Source organism: Globicephala melas, chromosome 4 (genome assembly GCF_963455315.2).
Source record: "Globicephala melas chromosome 4, mGloMel1.2, whole genome shotgun sequence".
Lineage (NCBI taxonomy): Eukaryota > Metazoa > Chordata > Mammalia > Artiodactyla > Delphinidae > Globicephala > Globicephala melas.
Window position 1 is genome coordinate 103340334 of NC_083317.1, and position 23646 is coordinate 103363979.

The 23646-nt window shown below is 38.5% G+C and overlaps 1 protein-coding gene across 27 annotated transcripts in view; it reads left to right on the top strand.

The window, feature by feature from the left end:
* Positions 1-18888, top strand: part of B3GALNT1 (beta-1,3-N-acetylgalactosaminyltransferase 1 (Globoside blood group)) — a 32012-nt gene extending 13124 nt beyond the window's left edge. For 22 of the 27 annotated variants that reach the window (XM_060298452.2, XM_030845152.3, XM_030845163.3 and 19 more), the window contains 3 exons: positions 11726-11790; positions 14342-14434; positions 17121-18888. In XM_060298452.2, the coding sequence (XP_060154435.1) occupies positions 17155-18150 (996 nt within the window). In that variant the 5' untranslated portion in view covers positions 11726-11790; positions 14342-14434; positions 17121-17154 and the 3' untranslated portion in view covers positions 18151-18888. The remainder of the gene's footprint in view (positions 1-11725; positions 11791-14341; positions 14435-17120) is intronic. The other 5 variants (XM_060298465.2, XM_060298466.2, XM_060298464.2 and 2 more) reach the window with 1 other exon arrangement.
* The last annotated feature ends 4758 nt before the right edge of the window (positions 18889-23646 follow it).

Genomic DNA, 23646 nt, shown 5'->3' on the forward strand with positions numbered 1-23646 from the left:
CAGTTTATTTTCTTGTGCCCAGCATGTTTTTGATGCAAAATAAAAGGTCCATACCTGCATGAATTATTAGTTACTATTCATTACTGTTGTTAGTAACTCATATTTCAGATTTTGAGAATGTGAATCTTGAGTGTTTCTGTGTAAAGATGGTAAGGGTGTGATGCTGCTTTACTGTTTGTCTCAAGGTTCAATGGTTGCGAGAAGTTAAAACCCACTCAGAGCAGCTCTGGTCAAGAGGGCTGCAGCAGACTTCCCAGGATAGGAAGGGCAGTGGCCAAGAACATGAGGTTTGGAGTCCTGTTTGATTTTTGTCTCTACCACTTACAGCCTGTAACTTTGGGCAAGTTACTGACTCTTTCTAAGCCTTAGTTTCCTCACCTGTGAAATGTGAACAGTAAAGGTCTTTAAAGCTCCTTAATTCATGGGCTCTCTTGAAGATGACATGGCTTAGTACCTGGTGCTCTTCCCATAGCTGGGGCATCCAGGGCCAGCACATCGTGTGGACACCTGCCTACACTGATTGCACATCGTATCTGAATAAACAGATAATTGATTGGACTGCCAAGCTCTTTTTACATTTCTGTTGAAGTATGGCATGCAGAAAGAAAAGTGTGCAAGTTAGAAGATAAATTATCAGAGTGAACATAGCTGTAGCTACCATCTAGGTACAGAAACAGCACATGGCCAACACCCCAGAAGGTCCCCTCCAGTCTCTCCCAGTTATATTTCCTCCTTCTCCCCAGAAGTTACCAGTGTCCTGAATTCTAATGCTTTAGATTACTTCTGCCTGCTTTTCAGCTTTGTATAAATCGCATTATAGTGTCTGTTCTTTATGTACCTGGCTTCTTTAGCTCAACCTTATGGTTGAGAGATTCTCCATGATGTCATGTGAGGATGTAGTTTGTTCGTTTTCATTTTGTATAATGTGCTATTCTCTAAATTTCTTTCTTCTACTGTGGGTTGTTTCCAGGTTGGGGCTCTCATGAATAGTGTGCTATTAAAAACTTTAGTGAACATTTTTTGATGTCCTTATGGACATACACGTTGTTGAGTGTTCTGCCTGAGAGTGTAGTAGCCGTGTCATTGGGTACATGTATGTTATATCTTAGTGAATAACACTAAAAAATTTTCCAAAGTAGTTAAACCAGTTTGTTTAGTTTTTTGGGTTTCCTTTTTTACTTCAAACTACTACTTAAATATTTATTTATTAAATCATCAAAATTAGTTTCGTGATTCAGTGAATACAAAGATATTCTAGGATAGCATTTCCCAAAGTGCGGAATTCTAGTCCTGCCAGAGGCTCTGAAACTTAAAATAGGTTCTGTGTTCAGTGAAGTTTGAGAAACATTGCATAATATATCCTCTTCTCAGAGCATGTACATTAACATTAAAAACTCTGAAAAGCCCTCCATTAAAAAATAATAATTTGAATGATTTCCAGTTTTTTGGTCCACAGCCCTTTTGAGGCTCTGTAACACCTGTAGATAAGACACAAATGCAGCCATCTTTGGCTGCCATAAAGTTCTGTGCTTAATAACTGAGATGTTGGTTCCTTCTCTGAGGACAGTGGTTTCATTTGATGGTTAAAGCACTTGCACGCTTAATAAATCCGGAAGCTGACAACTGTTTTGTCTCTGTAGGTTTTCTGGGCTTTTCTATTATTTGAGATGTTTCTTCAGCTGTTGTTGATCAGCCCCCAAATCAACAATAGTTACTGGTGGCCTGCTGTGCACCCAACGTTGTGCTAAACTTGTAAGACAGAGAAGATGGTTTGCTTAATGTAAATTATTTAGAATCTAGTTGGTGAATGCGTGTGCAGGTAATACAATCACAAGTTTATTTTTTATAAAATGAAAATTATTTTTAAATTATAAATATAATTTATTTGTTGACGGTGCTATGTGACATTATTATTTAAGAAGTCAGTAATAAAATAACAGTGTCCATATTGGGCCTTTTTATATTTTTCTATGCATTGATGTTTTTGGTTTTTCTTTCTGTCCCTCCCCTGGGACATGGGATTTAGAACAGTGTCAGGGTTCACAAAGCCTCCTGTTCAGCCTTCCTAAGAAGTCCTGTGATCCCACTGTCAGGGAATGAGCCAATCCCAGGTCTCAGGCTAGGCCAGCTTGATTTCTGTGCCCTCATAGTGTGTGCATTTATGTGCGTGGCTGAATGTCGTTTAACTTCAGAAACTACAGAGTGCCCTAGTGCTGACTGGTTAATTCATGTCCTCCACATAAACCTCACAGTAAGTAAATTGGTATTGATGATTTATATCTGGAAGGAGACACTTTTGAGAAGTTAACTTCTCCAAGGTCACACTGCCATTAAGTGCTGCAGACAAGATTGAGGGTGAGCCATCCTACTGCATTTTTATTATGCTGCTTTTCCTGTTTTGATAAATTTAAATTACAAAGAAAGCTATAAATATAAGAGAAGACCTATTTTTCTGTCACCCTGAATTAACAACTGCTAATATTTTAGAGTATTTGTGTCTAATCTATTTTTTCCCCGTTTTCCCCACACACACCCTTCATTCTTTCAGTGACACCCACACTGCTTAGTGTGGAAGGTGTTCCTGCGGTCCCTTTAAAAAATAGTTTTATAGCTGCTTCTGAAAGCTTACCGTTTCTTGTGTGTGCTTTAAAACTGTTTATCTAAATGGTGTATTTTATATATGTGTAATCATTCAACTTGTATTTTTTACTCAACTTTTTATTTTCAAATTGATACACTGTGTACAAATCCAGTAACTATCTTGTAGGATTCCACTGGAAGACAGACCAGCTTTTATTTATCTGTTATCTTATGGATAGACAATTAGGTTACCTCGAATTTTCCACTTTCGTAGTCCCCCTAATGAGCACGCTTGTACATGTCTCCACATGTGTACACGTATGAGAGTTTTTCTAGGGTGTGTTCCCAGAAGAGGAGTGACTGGTTTTCAGTTTTGCTAGTTGCAGCCCTATTGCTTACCAGAGGGGCTGCAACAGTTTGTGCTTCACAGTGTGTGACAAATAGCATTTACTCCAGTACCTGATTAATATTAAACTTTGAGATTTTTTGATGGTTTAAAAATGCTGTATCTGACTTTAATTTGCATTTCCCTGATTACTTTTGAGATCAACCCTCTTTTCATGTCCGTTGGCCGCTCTTTATTTCCTCTTCTGTGAGCTTCTTGTTCATGTCACTCATTTTCCTTTTGATTTGTAAGTTTTATATAAACTTCATATAAACAGAAAATGACAGCAAATTATTACAAATATATATTATATAATGAATATATATCCAGTCCTTTGTTTTTACTTGTTGTAAATATCTTCTCTGAGCCTGTGGCTCATCAATTTTTTTAAAATATTTTATTTTATTTTATTATTTTTGGTGGCACCACGTGACATGCAGGATCTTAGTTCCCTGAGCAGGGATCATACCCACGCCCCCTGCAGTGGAAGCATGGAGTCTTAACCACTGGACCACCAGGGAAGTCCCATGTGGCTCATCCTTTAACTGTGTTTATGGTGTCTTGTCTTATAAGTAGTTTTATATTTTGTTGTGACCCAATCTCTTTCACCTTTCTTTTATGGGATATGCTTTTTGTGACTTGTTTACAAAGACTTTCCCCATGCTAAGGTCACAAATTTCTGTATTTCTTATCGTGGTATTAGTTTTGCTTTTTTTACATTTAATTCTTTTATCGACTCGGTATTTTATTTTGGAAATATGAATATAATTTTATTTTTTCCAGATTTATTCCAAAACAGTTTATTGAATCCTTTCCCCATTGGTTTGAAGAGCCATCTCTGCCATTTTTCAAGTCCCTATGGATGGGTGGGTTTATTTCTGGTCTTGTTATCCAGCTGTTTAATACATTGTTCTATTCCTCTGGTTTAATTACTGAGCTCTGCAAAATATTTGATAACACCAAATCCACCCGAACACCAGCTTCATTCTTTGTTCTCAAAATTTTGGTGGTTATTCCTAGATCATTAAGTTCCTTTCATAATCCTATGAATTTATTGATCAGTTTGGGGAAGTGGAATCTTACATTGGAGTTTTCTTATCCCCGAACATGTTATCTCTCTTGTTTATTCACATCTTTTTTATACTCTTCAGAAATTTTTTAAGTTTTCTACATCAGTGTTCGGCACATCTTTTGTTACCTTTATTTGACGCTGTAGTTTTTGTTGCTATTGTGTTTTTCGTGTTAGATTTTAATTTTATTTATTGTTTTAATGTTTCTGATTTGTATGTAAGCTTATATCCAGCATCTTGGTAAACTTGTTAGTTCAGGCTTCCCTGGTGGCGCAGTGGTTGAGAGTCTGCCTGCAGATGCAGGGGACACGGGTTCGTGCCCTGGTCCGGGAAGATCCTACATGCCGCGAAGTGGCTGGGCCCGTGAGCCATCGCCGCTGGGCCTGCACGTCCGGGGCCTGTGCTCCACAACGGAAGAGGCCACAACAGTGAGAGGCCTGCATACCACACACACACAAAAAAAAACCTGTTAGTTCTTTCATGTCATCTTTTTCCCTTTGAGTTTTCTATGTAGATGATTATATAATATGAAAATAAGGGCAGTTTTTTCTCTTCCTTGACAATTTTTATATCATATTTCCTCTTCTTGTTTAGGGGATAGTAAGGGTCACTAGAAAAACACTGAATAGTAGAAGTGATAGTGGGCATCCTTGTCTTTTTCCTGACTTTAATGGAAATACTTCTGAAGTTTCATCATTAAGTTTGCTATGGTTTCTTCAATAGGTTAAGGAACTTCCTTTCTATTCCTAATTTTTTTTTTTAATAATCACCTGTGTTGGTTTTTTTGTTTTTCATTATTTTCTGTTTTATCTTTATTATTCCTTTTATTTTCTTAGTAATAACATAGGAATTTTTTAAATTTCTTATACTCAGATCATTTATTTTCAATCTTTTTTCTGAAATATGTTATCTGTTAATGCTGATGAAAGAAGACAGACTAAAAACTCTGCATAACATATCATTTCATTTATGTGACATTCTGGTAAAGGCAAAAATATAGGGATGAAAAACATCAGTGGTTGCCTGCATGTTGGGGGAAGGATTGATATAAGCCAGTAAAAAAAAATCACATGGATACAAAAAATATATCACATGGATACAAAAAATACATAAAGTAATTCTACTTTTTTAAAAAGGTGCATTATTTTTATGTTTTCTTTTTTCTTTTTTTATAAATTTATTTTTGGCTGCATTGGGTCTTCGTTGCTGTGCACGGGCTCTCTAGTTGCAGCGAGTAGGGGCTACTCTTTGTTGCGATGTGCATGCTTCTCATTGCGGTGCCTTCTCTTGTTGCAGAGCATGGGCTCTAGGCATGTGGGCTTCAGTAGTTGTGGCGCTCAGGCTCAGTAGTTGTGGCTTGCGGGCTCTAGAGCACAGGCTCAGTAGTTGTGGTGCACGGGCTCAGTTGCTCTGCAGCATGTGGGATCTTCCTGGACCAGGGATCGAACCCGTGTCTCTTGCATTGGGAAGCGGATTGTTAACCACTGTGCCACCAGGGAAGTCCTAAAAAAGTACATTATTTTTAAAAGTTAATTTTCTGTAAGGATTGTTTTAGTAATACCTAGTGCATTTTCATATGTAGTACTTTTTTAAATGAGGAGGGAAAATTTTTGTTTTCATTGTTTTGAATTTTAATGTATTCAAGAGTCAAAATAATATTTAAAAAAAATATAGGTAACAATGTAATATAACAAAGTGATATTACTAAGTAATATAACAAAGTGATGCCAAGTAGTATAACAAAGTAGTATAAAAAGGAGTGCTCTCACCTTTCTTTCTTATCCACCGCATTCCTCTCTGTCCACTCTGTGTGTCTTGCCACTGTTTTTCATATGTACATACAAATATTGGTTTTATTTTGTATTCCTTTCTAACACAAAAGTTAACATATTATAAACATTGTTCTATATCTTACTTCTTCACTTGATGTATTCTAGAAATCTTTCCATGTCAGTACTTAGAGAACATCCTTATTCTTTTTTTTTTTAACTGCTGTAAAGTTTTCTATTGGGTGGATGTATCATGGTTTATATATGAAATCTCTCATTGTGATCCCTTGGCTTATTTTTAATTATTTACTGTTACAAACAATTTTGCAGCCAATAACCTTATATACATGCATCATTTTGGACATATGCACCTGTATCTGAAATAAACTTCAGGAACAAAATTACTGATAAAATAATAAAAGTATTTGTAATTTGTATAAGTATGTATTTCCAAACTGCCCTCCATAGAGGTGTTACCACTTTTTACTCTACCAGAAATACATGAGAGAGGGAATTTTTTTCTTTTCTTAACTCTCTTTAGTTTTTATTACTGAAATATTTTAAATTAGGTATAGATGTTGTGACATTCTACTCCTAAGTATATCAGTGTATGACTCTTAAAAATAGGAATATATTTTTTAAATTTAAAAAATTTTTAACAGCTTTATTGAGGTATGACTTACATACCATATAATTATTTCATTTTAATTATACAACTGAATGATTTTTACTAAATTTACAGGGTTCTGCAACCATTACCACAGTCAAATTTTAAAATATTTCCATTACCCTAAAAAGATCCTTTGTGTCCATTTGTAGTCAGTCACGGACCCACTCCCAGGTAACCACTAACCTACTGCCTATAGGGGCATTTCATATGATAATATGGTCTTTTGTGTTGGGTTTCATTTACTTAGCATAATGTTTTTTAGGTTCACCCATTTTCTGAATTCTTTTTTTTTTTTTCTTGAAGTGTAGTTAATTTACAATGTTGTGTTAGTTTCTGGTGTACAGCAAAGTGATTCATTTATATATATATGTGTGTGTGTGTGTCTGTAAATATATATACACACACACATATATATATACACACACACATAAATATTCTTTTTCATTATGGTTTATTACAGGATATTGGATATAGTTCCTTGTGCTATACAGTAGGAACTTGTTTATTTACTTTATATATTGTAGTTTGTATCTGCTAATCCCAGACTCCTAATTTATCCCACATCCCCCTTCCCCTTTGGTAACCATAAGTTTGTTTTCTGTGTTGGTGAGTCTGTTTCTGTTTTGTAAATAAGTTCATTCGTATCATATTTTAGATTCCACATATAGATGATGCCATATGATACTTGTTTTTCTCTGTCTGACTTCATTTAATGTGATAATCTCTAGGTCCATCCATGTTGCTGCAAATGGCATTATTTCACTCTTTTCTGTGGCTGAGTAGCATTCCATTGTATTCCACATTTTCTTTATCCATTCATCTGTCAATGGAAATTTAGGGTTGCTTCCACGTCTTGGCTATTGTAAATAGTGCTGCTGTGAACATTGGGGTGCATGTATCTTTTCAAACTAGAGTTTTTTTCAGGATATATGATGAGGAGCGGGTTTGCTGTATCATATGGTAACTCTAGTTTTAGTTTTTTAAGGAACTTCCATACTGCTTTCCATAGTGGCTGCAACAGTTTGCATTCTCACCAACAGTGTAGAAGGGTTCCCTTTTCTCCACTTCCTCTCCAGCATTTATTATTTGTAGACTTTTTGATAATGACCATTCTGACCAGTGTGAGGTGATACCTCATTGTAGTTTTGATTTGTCGTTCTCTAATAATTAGTGAAGTTGAGCATCCTTTCATGTGCCTATTGGCCAGCTATATGTTTTCTTTGGAGAAATGTCTGTTTAGGTCTTCTGCCCATTTTTTTTATTGGGTTGTTTGTTTTTTTGTAACTGAGTTGTGTGAGCCTTTGTATATTTTGGAAATTAAGCCCTTGTCAGTTACATCGTTTTCAGGTATTTTTCCCAGTCTGTAATTTGTCTTTTTGTTTTGTTTATAGTTTCTTTTGCTTTGCAAAAGTCTGTAAGTTTAATTATATCCCATTTGCTTATTTTTGCTTTTATTTCTATTGCCTTGGGAGACTGACCTAAGAAAATATTGCTACAATTTATGTCAGAGAATGTTTTGCCTATGTTCTCTTTTAGGAGTTTTATGGTGTCAAATCTTATATATAAAGTCTTTAAGCCATTTTGAGTTTATTTTTGTGTATGGTGTGAGGGAGTGTTCTAACTTCATTGGTTTACATGCGGCTGTCCAGCTTTCCCAACACCACTTGCTGAAGAGACTGTCTTTTCTCCATTGTATATTCTTGTCTCCTTTCAAAGATTAATTGACTATAGGTGTATAGGTTTATTTTGGGCTTTCTGTTCTGTTCCATTGATCCATATGTCTGTTTTTGTGCCAGTACCATGCTGTTTTTTTGTTTTGTTTTGTTTTTTGCGGTACGCAGGCCTCTCACTGTTGTGGCCTCTCCTCCCGTTGCGGAGCACAGGCTCCGGACGCACAGGCTCAGCGGCCATGGCTCACGGGCCCAGCCGCTCCGCGGCATGTGGGATCTTCCTGGACTGGGGCATGAACCCGTGTCCGCTGGATCGGCAGGCGGACTCTCAACCACTGCGCCACCAGGGAAGCCCATGCTGTTTTGATTACTGTAGCTTTGTAGTATTGTCTGAAGTCTGGGAGAGTTATGCCTCCAGCTTTGATCTTTTTTCTCAGGATTGCTTTGGTAATTCTGGGCCTTCTGTGATTCCATATAAATTTTAGGATTATTTGTTCTGGTTCTGTGAAAAATGTCATGTGTAATTTGATAGGGATCACATTAAATCAGTAGATTGTTTGGGGTAGTATGGCCATTTTAACAATATTAATTCTTCTAATCCAATAGCATGGTATATCTTTCCATTTCTTTGAATCAGCTTCAGTTTCCTTTATCAATGTCTTATAGTTCTCAATATATAAGTCTTTCTCCTCCTTGGTGAAGTTTAGTCCTAAGTGTTTTTCTTTTTTGATGCAATTTTATAAGGGATTTTTAAAAAACTTTCCCTTTCTACATTTCATTTTTAGTGTAAAGAAATGCAACAGATTTCTGTACGGTGATTTTGTATCCTGCTAACGTACTGAGTTTGTTTATCAGTTCTAGTAGTTTTTGTGTGGAGTTTTTTATATATGGTATCATGTCATCTACCTATAATGACAATTTTTACATCTTCCTTTCCAACTTGGATACCTTTTATTTCTTTTTCTTCTCTGATTGCCGTGGCTAGGACTTCCAATACTATGTTGAATAGAAGTGGTGAGAGTGGGCATCCTTGTCTTCTTCCAGATTTTAGTGAGAAGGTTTTAAGCTTTTTACCAAGTATTATGTTGGCTGTGGGTTTGTCAAAAATAGCTTTTATTATGTTGAGATATGTTCCCTCTATACTCACTTTGATAAGAGTTATTAACATGAATATGTTGAATTTTATCAGATGCTTTTTCTGCATCTGTTGAAATGATCATGTGGTTTTATCTTTTCTTTCGTGGATGTGGTGTGTCACATTGATTGATTTGCATACGTTGAACCATCCTTGTGATCCTGGGATGAATGAATCCAACTTGATCATGTTGTATGATCTTTTTTTTGTGTTCTTGAATTCGGTTTGCTAGTATTTTGTTGAGAATTTTTTCATCTATATTCATTAAAGATATTGGCCTGTAATTTTCTTTTTTGGTGCTTTGTCTGATTTTGGTATCAGGGTGATAGTGGCTTCATAGAATGACTTTGGGAGTGTTCCCTCCTCTTCAGTCTTTTGGAAGAGTTTGAGAACGATTGGTATAAGTTCTTCTTTGTATGTTTGGTAAATTCCCCAGTGAAGCCATCCCCATGTTCTGAATTCTTAAATAAAATGTTATAGCCAAACAAAGTATCAGTACTTTGTTTCTTTTTACAGCTGAATAGTATTCCATTGTATGGATATAGCACATTTATTTACCCAGGAACATTTTCAGTTAACATCATCACACCTAACAAAATAAATAATCCTTTTCACATCACCTAATATCAACATTGTCTTCAGTTTCTCCAGGATCCAGTCTGGGATCATACACTGCAATTGTGTATGTCTCTTAATCTCTTTTAATATTGAGGCATCCCTTGTTTTACGGGATTGACTAGCTGTAGACACCATGCTAGTTGTCCCATAGAACACCCCACCTCCTGGGTTTGTTGGAGTGTTTCTCTGTGGAGTTCTTAGCTTGTTCTTCTGTTCTCTGTATTTCATATAAAATGTGATTAGATTCCAGTTAAACATTTTGGCTAGGATGTACACTTCACATTGTATCTCGTTTGGAGACACATAATATGTGTTTGTTCCATTATTTATGCTGAGATTGATGATGGATGAGAGTGGTAGCATTCCTTCACTGTGAATTTTATATTTTTTTCAGTCCTTACAAGTAAAAAGTAATCTTTGTGGTGTTACTTTGGTACCATACAATGTCTAATTCCCCATCAATCTTCCATTTGATGATTAAAACACTGATTGATAATCATTGCCTGAATCAGTAATTTCATGAAAGGTTGCAACATGATAGTTTTCTTATTCTGTCATCCTATCTACATTCATAATTGGCAGTTTTCTATAAAGAAGAGCTTCTCCTTTTCACTTGGAGCTATTTATCTTCCCTGAACTACAAATCACTCTGTAAAACAAAACAACAAGAGAAAAAATTTGACTTGTCTTCTCCCCCAGTAATTTTCAAGTAAGGGACTGGTATAATATCTTCCTCATTGAAATGTTATACATTGCTGGTATTCAGTTGCATGTATTTTATGATTACCACTGTGGTGTTCTCTTTAAGTTTATGGATTAAACAAAAGTTAGGTGTGTAAGGGTTTTGAGTTTCCTGACAGGATGTTTTGTCTGTTTGTTTATGTGTTTTTCAAGATATGTTTTGGTAGTTAAGCTGAAATAATACTGTGGTCAGATAATGGGGCCTGTGTTAAATTAAGTTTTGAATTTTGGAGACAGCTTATGTAACCTAATATGATCAGTTTTCTTTTTAGTATAATCATTCTATTTATTTTTATATATTTGTTTTTTTTGGCTCACTGGGTCTTTGTTGCTGCATGCGGGCTTTCTCTAGTTGCGGCGAGCAGTGGCTTCTCTTGTTGAGGAGCATGGGCTCTAGGCATGTGGGCTTCAGTAGTTGCAGCATGCAGCCTCAGTAGTTGTGGCATGCAGGCCCCAGAGCATGCGGACTTCGGTAGTTGTGGCATGCAGGCTCAGCAGTTGTGGTGCATGGGCTTAGTTACCCCGCGGCATGTGGGATCTTCCCAGACCAAGGATCAAACCCGTGTCCCCTGCATTGGCAGGTGGATTCTTAACCACTGCGCCACCAGGGAAGCCCATGATCAAGTTTTTTAGTAAATGTTTTGTGTGGTCGTGAAAAGAATATTCCTGTTCTTTTTAATTGAATGAAAGGTACTAAATCAAGACTATTAATAATAATTTTATTTGAAACACTCCCATCCTTATTTTTTTCTGCTTGATGTATTTAGTTATTTAGAGAGATTTGTTAAAAATCTCCTATTAGGATTATAGATTTTCCCATTTGTACTGATACTTTTCAAAGTTGGCTTTATGTATTTTGAGACTATGTTTCTGTTTCTATAGCTTCATGATTGTTAAATTATCTTGATCTGTGTGGAATGTATATGTTGGTTCCTTTTATTAGTAACAAAATCTCCTTGTCCCTTTTAAATGCTGTTCATTTAAATACATGATGTTAATAAATAACTACAGCAGATTTCTGATTGGCATTTTCCTGATTTTTAAAAAATTTCCTAATTTTTAAACTTTTTGTGTTGTTTTGTTTTAGGCATGTATCTTATAAGTAGTATATGGCAGAGTTTTAAGCCAATCTGAGAGTCTGTTTTTCAGTAGGTGAGTTTACGTTTATATTTACTCTGATATCGGATGCATTTAAATTTACTTTTGCCACCTCCTTCTGTGGTTTTCCATTTGCCATGCATTTTCTCTGCTTTTTTCCTTTTTTCCTGCCCTCTATTGAGTTGATAGCTTGCTTTGTTTCTTTTATTTCTTAATCTGTGTGGAATGTATATGTTCAGTCTCTGTTCTTTCAGGGTCGTCACTCTAAAGGTTAATACACATTATTAAATGAAACTCTTTTTAAAGCAACCACATCATTTTTATATAGTATTTTGGTTTCACTTTTTTAACCACACCAAAAAACACTGTTTTTGTTCTTCGCTCTCTCTCTCTCTCTTTTACTATGTATATTTATTAGTTTTCATTATCAATAATCTCTTTACTTACCTTTGTTTCTTGAATTCCGTTCCTTCCTCCTGAGTTCATTTTTCTTCATACTAAAATACATTCCCTTGGTACTCCTTTTAGCTAGAGTTTGTGCACTTTATAAGTCCTAGTCCATTTCACAGTGTTTTTATTTCACCTTCATTTTACTTGAACTCTAAAATTCACCTGTAAAATATGTACAGTAAAACCAGTTGGCCCACAATATTGGGTTATTGGGGGGAACTAATAAAATTTGTTGAAATACTTTATAAACGGTTTTGTGTGTGTACGTAATGCTATTATTATTAGCTAATATACATCCTATTAGAGTTATATTAGAATTACAGTGTTTTGAATGGATTTTAAAAATCATTGCTTACTGTACTTAGTTAATATTTACTGAGACAAAGAGAATAATACCTACTAGAAATATCATGAATTGTACATGCTCACACCTTGGGAGAAGAGATGAGATAAGGTGAAACTCGGGATCCTAACTGCTAGCTTAGGGTTACTCCCATTCATTGGAACTTTGAGATACGCAAGCATGAAGTCCAATTTTTTTACTTTGTTTTTATCTATTTACAAAGACAGTACACAAATAGCATGGAAAATCCAAATGATAAAAGAAAGAGAGAAATAAATCTTCCAGGAAGTCCATGGAATTGAAACCATTGACATATTGGGACACATCCTTCCAGGCATCTTGCTCTGCATGTGTGGCTATGTGGATTCTGGAGGCTTGTCTTTTCATCTTTCAAAAGGAATCATACTACATATGCAGTTTTGCTACTGCATTTTTCACTAAGTAATATATCAAGAGAGTATAGCTAAGTATCATTGCATATAATGAATAAATGTATACTGTTGTATGGATGTATCATAATTTTGTTTAACCAATTCCCTATTGGGAGACTTTAAAATAATTTTTTATATTATAAATTATGCACAGTTGCCTGATTATTTCTTTAAGATAAATTGCTAGCAGTGATATTGGTCAAAGAGTGTGCACATTCAAGTCTTTGATACATGTTTAATAAATCTCTCCAAAAAGTGCACAATTCTTGCCTCTTTTCCTCACACAAACTAAGTATTGTCATTTTTCCCCCTTAATTTTCCAGTTTGAGATTTTTGTCAATATCTCTGCTTACTTGTGAGTTTGAATATCTTTTCTTGTTTTATCGATCATTTGTAATTCTTTTGAGAACTTCCCCTTTGGCTGTTTATTCTCTTTTTGCTTTCCATTTCTTATTAAGCTGTATGAACTCTTATTTGGCTTATAAATTATTATAAATATCTTATTTTTTCCCTGTTTTTTTTTTAATCTTTTAACCTTGTTTGTGCTTTTTATCGCATTGTTTTTTTGCTTTTCAACCTTGTTCAAGAACTTTATGAAATTTTTATTTGATCAAAATTTCCTTTATGAGTTCTGGGTTGTTTCCTTAGATGGGATAACTAAAAGTTCTTCCCCACTTCAAAACTGGTAAATGTTCATTTGTATATTTTGTGTGTCTGTGCTCCTAGCAGTTTATTTTTCTCCCATTTGAATCTTTAATCCATTTGGAGTGGTTTTGGTATAAGGAGTGATACACATCAGTGCCTTCCTGTTTGTCACATCCTGTTCTGGTTTTTAAATTTGACTGATGAAAATCAGTATATGAGCATCCTAAAGCATGGCAGGAATTGAGATGTGCTTCATAGTTTTCGGTTTACTAATGTGTCTTGGGTATTTGTAAGTAGAGATAGAGGTTCAAAGGGGAGGGAGTGGATTGGGAAGTGGTAGTTGACAGTCTCATGTCAGGGTTACCTTCTGTGTATGTGTGTGGAACAGAGAATTAAAGAGAGGATACCAGCAGAGTGTCTCTTAGAAGTTTCGTGTTTCACTTCTTTTAGTGACCCTGAGTTCTTTATCCAGGGAAGTGGAACTGTGGTAGGATGTCGTAAGACACCATCTGACGTGAGGACTTAGAGGTTTTACATCTTGAATACCAAGTGCTCTTCTTCCCTGATGAACCCATGAACTCTCTGAATTCTGTGGATTCGTGGGCTTTTTTTAACGTTTTATTTCAGCATATGTTCAGAAAGAAATTGGAATGGGGAAGGGGTTCCGTTCCCCTCTTTGACGTCTAATTCCCTGACCCATAAGTAGATGCTGTTAAGTTTCTTACGTATCTTACAGAAATTTCAAGCACTATTTTTGACTGCTACTTGCTACTGAATGTTCAGTTGATGAAATTGAAGGTCTTTCACTCAGAAGAAATAAATCAAGAAGGTAAGAAATAAAATCTTTTGATGCTTCGAAACATTCATCAAGTAAGAAGAATTCATCAAGATTATTTCTTTAGGATAATCCCTTTTGACAATAAAAATCAATTTAGTGAACATAAACAGGATGGAATAGCCGCAAAGGGTAGAACACGGCTCACGACGATAGCCTCTGTTTGTTGCGTACCTGACACGGGCCATCTGTTAATTCACACTGTATTAACATCTTCATTCTGTAGAGATGAGGAAACTGAGGCTTCCGGAGGTAAATAACATACCTGTAGCTCTCCCTGGTTGGCAAAGGACAGAACTAGGTGTGGGCTCTGGTCTCTGCCTTTGGAGCCACCTGTGTTGTGGGTAACCTGAAGTCTGTTCCAGCCAGTCCTTCAAAGACCTTCCCCCACTTTTGGAATAGATAGTTCCTGTTCTTTTTGCTGCTACTTTATTTTCTTCATAGGCCCATAAGCAGTAGACATCATAACTACAGACACAATTTCACATTTATGAACTGTGGCTTGTAGAATGCATAAAAGATAACTTTTATAGTAAGATTTGCTGTTTTTGAGTTCTTCCCATTATTGAAGAGTAGCCGGGCCTCCATTGCCTGTGTGCAGTTATACGTGAAGCCCCTTACTCAGATGCTTTCCTTCCATGTGTCCGAAATTTGTTATAATGTGCCAGTTTGTTAGAATGAGACGTAAAACTGCCATTTGATGACAGTTGTAATAAATGTACGGGTCATTGATGGCTGAGATTAGGTGGAGCTCCCGAGGGTTGTGCTGTGTCTAGTAGCCAGGTGAGGAGAAAGTGTAAGAAGATATTAATTCCTTCCATAATTCTCGTTCTAGGTCTATTCTGCTTCAGCTTTTTCTGGGAGCTAGCTGTGTAAGGCTAGTAAGGGGGAGAAAGGAGGATGGGGGTGGGATGGATAGACCTACATTTTATGTTTCTACAAATAGAAATAGCACATCAGACAGGTCAGTGTTCATTGCACTCTTGCTGTAGGTCTCTGTCTTGTACTTTGACTCTTGTCAAAAGAAAAATGTTCTTTCCGACAAGGTCATAGAATATAAGTGGAAAGGCAAGACACATATACATGAAACCGAACTAGAGAGTTTGCCGAAACATTCCATTGTACTGTGTGACTTAAAATATAAAAAACATTAGAGGTAGGAAAGGATATTGTAGCAAGAAGTAATCAGGGCAGGTAAGATATGGCCAGAGGGAAAGGACAAAGAGTCTTGAGATCCTGTCATTTTTATATGTATTAAGAGGCAGAAGACCTGTATGTCCAAAGACCTAAGATTGCCCCAAGGTAGAACCCTTGGTAGACCAGCCTTTCCATATAATGACATTAATGTATGCCCTCCACAGCAAATTCTGGGTTCCCAGGATCTCTCCCCCAGTTGATTGTGGGTGAAAGGGCATGGTCAGAAGCTTCCTCAACCTGCCCTTCATGTTGTTGATCTGTCCCTCATTCTGAAGTTCTTTAGCATTTGATGTAAACAGTCTGTACTACATTGCTGTGACATGTTTACGTGTTGCCTTGGGATTTGCACTCCTCCCATTTCCTTCTTCCTGTGGCCTCCTTAGTGCCTGGTGCAGTCTGTGGATGTTGAAGTTCTAGTAAACACTTAGTACATGAATGTCTTTGGACTGAGGCCCACGATCATGGCACCAGGAAAGCCCTGTGGGATCCCGAATTGTAAACCAACCTTATCCTTGGGATCCAAAGCAGAGCTGAGGCTGCGACCGTGAATGCACCGTGTCTCCTAGCTCAGTTTTCTTGTCTCAGCTAGAAGTTCCCTGTAAAAGCAAGTGTTCTAGGAGGTTCCATCCCATGATTCTGATCTGGTGCAGGATTTCTGAACAGGGAAGTTAGATTAGATTAGATGGGAGTAAGATTAGAATGGGAAACTCACAAAAACTCATACTATGGGCAGGCCTTTAATTTAAGCACTTGCTGTCCAAACTGAGCATTGAGTTCAGCTAGTGAGGTAGAAAGGGGGCTGGGGTGGTATTTTGGGCAGGTAAACGCTGTTTCATAGTCTTGTGCATTTGAAAACTCCAGAGATGGTTACTCTTCTTGTGTTTAGAGGCCTGACCTTTCAGGGGAAGCATCTCCACCTTTATCTCATCCCATATCAAGCAGGTCACTGTGAATAATTGTAGCTGTTGGGTTTTTCTTACTCCGGATTTGCTAGAATTCACATCAGATCACACAGCTGAGAAAGACCCTTGGTTTATTTGGACATGTTGCTGATAATATCTCTTTGCATTAATGATTTTATTCTAGATATCCAGAGGGACAGAAAAAGATGAGTAATGGGGGAGTTACAAGATAAATCTACAGTAAAAAATAAAGCAAACTGCTTCTCTTCTTTACCATTATGAAAAAGAAGTAAAGAATTATTTCAACAGTTAGGTCAAACAAGAAGTATTAATTTTCCTCAAATAATTGAGGATATGTTTTTAACATTGGTCTTAATGTAAAAAGCTGAAATACACTTTTGGTTGTTGGTATCCGTTTGCTTCTAGTTACATGAAGTTAAGTAGATTCAGGTCAGGATTTTTGGTTTTGCTTTGGAGCTTTTGTTCTCCCAACTCTTCTTCCTTAAGTAGATGATCAGGTATCATTTGAAAATGTGTTTTGGGTGGTGGCATGCTAAGCAGGTCTTTGATAAATCTTCCAGAACCCAAGGCTCGCGTGCTCCTGAGTTGCTGTGAATGGCCCCAGCGCTCCTGACCACTCTTCCGGGTAGGATGTCGCTGAGATCCCTGAAATGGAGCCTCCTTCTGCTGTCACTCCTGAGCTTCCTGGTGATGTGGTACCTCAGTCTTCCCCACTACAATGTGATAGAACGCGTGAACTGGATGTACTTCTATGAGTATGAGCCCATTTACAGACAAGACTTCCGCTTCACACTTCGAGAGCATTCGAACTGCTCTCATCAAAACCCATTTCTGGTCATCCTGGTGACCTCAAACCCCTCAGATGTGAAAGCCAGACAGGCCATTAGAGTTACTTGGGGTGAAAAGAAGTCTTGGTGGGGATATGAGGTTCTTACATTTTTCTTATTAGGCCAGCAGGCTGAAAGGGAAGACAAAATGTTAGCATTATCCTTAGAGGATGAACACCTCCTTTATGGCGACATAATAAGACAAGATTTTTTAGACACGTACAATAACCTGACCTTGAAAACGATTATGGCATTTAGGTGGGTAACTGAGTTTTGCCCCAACGCCAGGTACATCATGAAGACAGACACTGATGTTTTCATCAATACTGGCAATTTGGTGAAGTATCTTTTAAATTTAAACCACTCAGAGAAGTTTTTCACAGGTTATCCTCTAATTGATAATTATTCTTATAGAGGATTTTACCAAAAAACCCATATTTCATACCAGGAGTATCCCTTCAAGGTGTTTCCTCCCTACTGCAGTGGATTGGGTTATATAATGTCCAGAGATTTGGTGCCAAGAATCTATGAAATGATGAGTCACGTAAAACCCATCAAGTTTGAAGATGTTTATGTTGGGATCTGTTTGAATTTATTAAAAGTGGACATTCACATTCCAGAGGACACCAACCTTTTCTTTTTATATAGGATCCATTTGGATGTCTGTCAACTCAGACGCGTGATTGCAGCCCATGGCTTTTCTTCCAAGGAAATTATCACATTTTGGCAGGTTATGCTAAGGAACACCACATGCCATTATTAATTTGACATTCTACCCAAAGCCTAGAGAAGGGAGGGATACTTTGTGGAAAACGTTAAAGTTAGACTATGAAATCTCCAATGGAAAACTCATGGGAAGGTCACTGTGTGGCTTACATGGAACTGAAACTCATGAAGAGGCTATAGGCTGGAGACTGGAGGGTTGTACTTGACCTGTGGTTTATTTTGACAACAATCAAGTCAGGCCTTTTAAAGATGAGATTCAGAGGAATTAAACATCTTATAAAGGAATGGGAGGTTTTTGTTAATAAAACACATAGGACCAAACAATTTGAACGTGTCGTTCTATAGATTAAAACTTCTTAAATGGGTTTCATTGAATTATAAGCTCATCTGTCCATAACAGCAAAGCAGTGTGGAGTATTATTCATTGAACAATCTAGTCAGTTCAGGGTTTTGTGTATATCTTACATGGATTACAGTTTTTTAAAATATATAGTTGTGTGTAAAACAAGTGAAGTTATGCTGAACAAAATTTCATCTCTTTTTGGTCATTCGGAAGATACTTCAGGATGTTGCAGTATTTCAGTTATCAATTATTATTTAATGGTACTTAAAGTTTTGCACTTTTATGGGTGTTTGAATGTTATGGTTGTTTCAATACTGTATAAACAGAATAGTGAAAAATCACTCTATATTTAAACTTCTTTTCCAGTTACTTCACTGATGAGTTTATTATGAATAGCTCCATTAATGTGTAGATATCGGTCATTATTGCATATCAGTAATCTCCTGAACTTTGATAAATATTTCTTCGTGGTAATATAGAGAAGAATTAAAGCAAGAAGATCTAAATTATTGCCTTGTTTTTAAAAATATAATCCCTGGTGTTTTTAGATGTCACTTCATCTGTCTCATTGTTCCACCTGGAAACTAGGAGTAATGTAGAGCGCCAGGCAGCATGTTTCCTTTTGGAAAGGACTCTGAAGCCAGAAAGAAAAGAGAGAACGTGATGGCCAGAATATTATGAAAGGAGTGGCATATTTCAGTGCTTGAGCTGGAAAGAGAAGACTAAAGATTCAAGTTGCATTGTTAACTGCTCCGTGTTTTTTTTAAATTAACAATCAGTTTGAGAATAAAAAGGAAGAAAAAAACACTGCTGCTATTGTTATTGGTTTCACATCAAGAGGAAAGCCCCACTATGTGGTCTAAAATCAAGTCTGATTTCCATGTCATGGAGAAGCACGTTTTTTCATAGGAGTGGTGATGTAGGTCAGCTTTGACCTGCTAGTTGGTCCAAGAGAAGCACTCCTTGCCCCCATGTTCTTGGGATTGTGCAACTTCCCATTATGCCTGATACGGGACAAGTGATTTCCTTTTTTCTGGATTACATGATGGTGAAAGATCAAATCTGTTGGCAGAAAATACGAACTTGAAAATATATAGTCAGCTCTTGTAATACTCATATATTTATAATTCTCCTATAAGAAAAGCTTAATTTCAGTTAGAAACATTATAATGTTTGATTCTTGATAACAAGGCTATTTCCATTTCCCTCCTCTCAGACCTGATCCAGTTACAATAAAATCAATTAAATGAAATACTCTGTGGAATCCATCTATGCCCTTGCTAATTCCCATCCATACGGAGCCACTTTCTTTTTTTTTTGAATTTTATTTATTTTTATACAGCAGGTTCTTATTATTTATCTATTTTATACATATTAATGTATACATGTCAATCCCAATCTCCCAAATCATCCCACCACCACCACCCACCCCCCGGGAGTCACTTTCTTTAAGACACAGGTGGTGGCTATTTTTGTGGTAGGATTAGATTTGATCCAATTTGCCTAACTTTATATTGGTATTTGGGAAGCTAAGTCAAATAATTTATAGAGGGAGAACTTTTAAAATAAAAGATAACTTCCCTTCCCTTTAAGATGAGACCAAAAAAAGCAGTAAAACGTGAGTAATTGCCAGTTAGAAGATTGTTCCTTTTCAACTACAGGTTGGTGCTTAAGAGATCTCTAAAGAGTTAAATGATTATGAAAAACATTGAGGTTGGGTCGTGATATTTTTTGTTTTTAACTTCATGTTTGCTTTCAAGTAGTATTAGTCAGCTGTGTTATTAAAATCTTGGCCTCTGACGTTTAACCACATGAATAGCACCTTTTATTTTAACTGGTAACAGTTTAATACAGAGCCTAACCTTAGGCAGCTGCTTTTCTGCCATCCACAGCCCTGCCACATCCCCGTGGTCTTACCTGCTCTCTGCCTCACTCATTTACTTTGCTTGCCTGTAAGCATGGAGTCTGTGACCCCAGCATGTTAGCCTTTGCCAGATTATGCTGCAAGAACAGCTCCCAGATCTCAGAGGTTGACAACAACCATGTGTTCTTTGCATCCACACCGCACGCTACTGGTTACCAGCCCTGGCTACTGTGTGTATCTTCTCACCTCAGGGTCCCAGCTGAAGGGCAAGGCTGTCTGGAACATGCCATTCTTGTAGAGGGAGAGGACAAAGAGCTGGTGGAAGGAGAAGGAGCTGGTGGAAACACTAACATCTGTATCTGCTGACCAAAGCAAAGCCCATGCCCAGCCCAGTGTCTGTGGCAGGGTGGGGCAGGGGTTTGGTCTCACAGGAAGTAGTGCACGTCATTTTTTGGCAGCCAGGAATATTGTGTTCTTTTACAGGGTGGGCAAGGAATAGTGGGGTACAGTAATCTGCCACACCTAGTGCGTGAAAGGGAGAAGGGGCTCAGGGACCTGGATTCTGAGGCCGGCCCCAGTGCATCAGAGGTTTTCTGGCTTACTGGGAGCTGGTGCTTTGAGCCCTTTCCTGAGAGGGCTGCCCTTTCACCCTCCTTACTCTTTCCCCAGCTCTACGCTAAATGGTCTTGGCATTATCATGTTCCCATCAACTCGCCAGATGAAGAGCAGCCGGAGCTGAGCTATTTATAACTGTATTTCTGAGTGTGAGCTTGGGGATAAAGCTCTTTTCTCTTGGCGTCGGGTAGGCATTTATTGCAGGATGGAGGGAGAGAGAGAGGGGAAGGGTGAGTATGAGAAATGTGGCAGGCCCATCTGACGTCTTTGGGGTTCTTTTAATCCACTGGGAATTCATCTTTATATTAAGCCAGCTCCCCTGGATTTTGTGTGAGCGATTAGAACCCTCTCACAGTCTCCATCAGCTGCTTGATTATCCCACGTGTAGTTAATATAGGACCAACCCTTTAAGGAGTCAAAACAGGTGACACGTGTTGATGGATGTGTTGGTAGGAGATGGAAGCGAGCATGGGAAAGGGGCCCCGAAAGCCAAGAGGCAGTTTGAGTGGGCAGGCCCTTGGCAGAATTTGTGCCCAAGGGAAGAGCCGACTCATGGGTCTTGTAAAGTCAAAGGAGGGCCCGACAAGGATGGATACCGTTGCTCTGTATTTAAGGTAAGTGATGGAAGCACAAAACGTGCGCTTAGATAGTCTCTCCTCACATGTGACCCTTTCTTCGCATTTGCAAGCCTTACCCTTCCTTTAGGTTTTCAGAGAATAATGTCTAAAACGTCTGCCAACTTAGCCCTTTTTATGTTTTACTCTCACCCTTTAGACCACGTGGGAGGGAGGGTGGAGGTTAGCGCTACTTACATTTCCCCCTTAAAGTACCCCCTTTGAGACATTTCCCAGATGAAAAATCAAGGCCCCTCGTGGTGAGTTAACATCATTCTCTTAAAAGGCTGCAGCAGCTGCAGCGAAGGTTTTAAATAACACTCTTCCCCCTTCTCCCCCTTCCCCCTTTCTCCCTGTAGAAACCGAACAGAAACAAGCAGGAGACACCAAAATGTTAACAGGAGTTGCCTGTCAATGACTGCTCCCTTTGAAGTACCTTTTATTACTTCATTCTCAACAACAAGGATGAATTGCTTTTATAACATAAATGTTTTAACAATATATGAACAAATTTAGGTAAAGGTAAAAAGCAGGGTCAGAAGGTGTCGTGGGAAAAGGCTGGCTCACTGCTGAGCTGCCAGCCCCTTCCGTGCCCTCCCGCTTTTTCCCGCAGCAGACTCTTGTGAACCAGTCCCTGCCAGTGGGACCCCAAGTGAAACCACACAACTCTGATTGGGACTTAAACCACTGTTAGTTAAAATTGCTCACTTCTTGTCAGGACTTGCTGAAGCTCAGGTTCTTTGTGTCTCATCGCAGAAAGAATTCAGAGACGAAGTGATAAGTAAGAGGTGGATTTATTTAGAGAGAGAACACATTCCACAGGCAGAAGAACGTGGTCCGTCTCAAAAGGCTTGAGAGCAACCCCAGGGCATGGGGTCGACTCAGAAAGTGAGAGCAGCCATGGGAGAAATACACTCCATAGACGGAATGCGGACTGTCTCAAAAGGTGAGAGCGCCCCAGGTTAGTTTTTGCGGGCTGTGTAATTTCATAGGCTGACTACAGTGGGAGGATTATTCCAACTCTTTTGGGGAAGGGGAGGAGATTTCCAGGATTGGGGCCACCACCCACTTTTTGGCCTTTGATGATCAGCCTCAGAGATGTCATGGTGTGTCACTTAGCGTATGCTAGTGTATTACAGTGAGTGCATAATGAGGCTCAAGATCTGCTGGGAGTCAAATCTTCTGCCATCTCCGACCTAGTCAGTTTTAAGTCAATTTATGTCATATCTTCAAAGGCTCTTGTCATTCTTTTAAAGGTTGTGCCCTGGCCCCTTCCTTCCTGTTTCATGGGGGATGTCTGCCTGTGGCCTCCTGTGTTCCTCCCTCATTAAGAAAAAAAGGAGAAAGCCTCCTTTTCCTTGATAAGATGTTCTGCCTACACTGCTGGAATCTGCAGCTACCATGGTGATCCCATGAGCCTAAAGGCCAAGGCAGTGGGCTGAGACGGTGAGCCTGGGCCCACATTCTTCTAGACCCTTTGGTGTTAAGTAACCACACACATTTGGATGTCGTGGGTCCAGTGGTCAGTTCCTCACAGCTGGGGGAACCTAACTCCAGGGATGTAAGAACAGTTTCCCTGACCGGAGCCATTGTGCCCATGGTGACTGGGGAGATGTGAGGAGATGAATCAAACTCTCCTCCAGCGCAGAGAGAAAACAGCTGGTTTGTGACCCGGGAGCTCTGAGGCTCTGGCTTGGATCCTGCTGGGGGATGGTTCCCCGCCTGCGAGCAGCCCTCGGGGACGCGGTGGACACTCCTCTCTGGTTGGTGCCCGCCATCCGTGTCGGGCAGCGGGGCTGCGGTTGCACCTGCGGGGGCAGAGCGGGGAGAAGGAGGCTGTGGGAGGGAGCCCTGAGGAGTCTGAACCTGTCTCACCTGTGGAGCCACGTCTTCTCATTTGGAAGAAGAGAGGTCAGGGCCACATCTCTTTGCCTTTCACAGTTTACTGCCGGCCTGTCATCCGAGAAGGTTTGTGTTACGAACTTGGCAAAAAGTAGTTTCAGAGTCTGATGGTAACGCCGTTCACTCTGCCCTCTTTGTAAATGAGAAGCTGGAAAATCTCTGGATTTTGGTAAATTCACAATGAAATGACCGGAG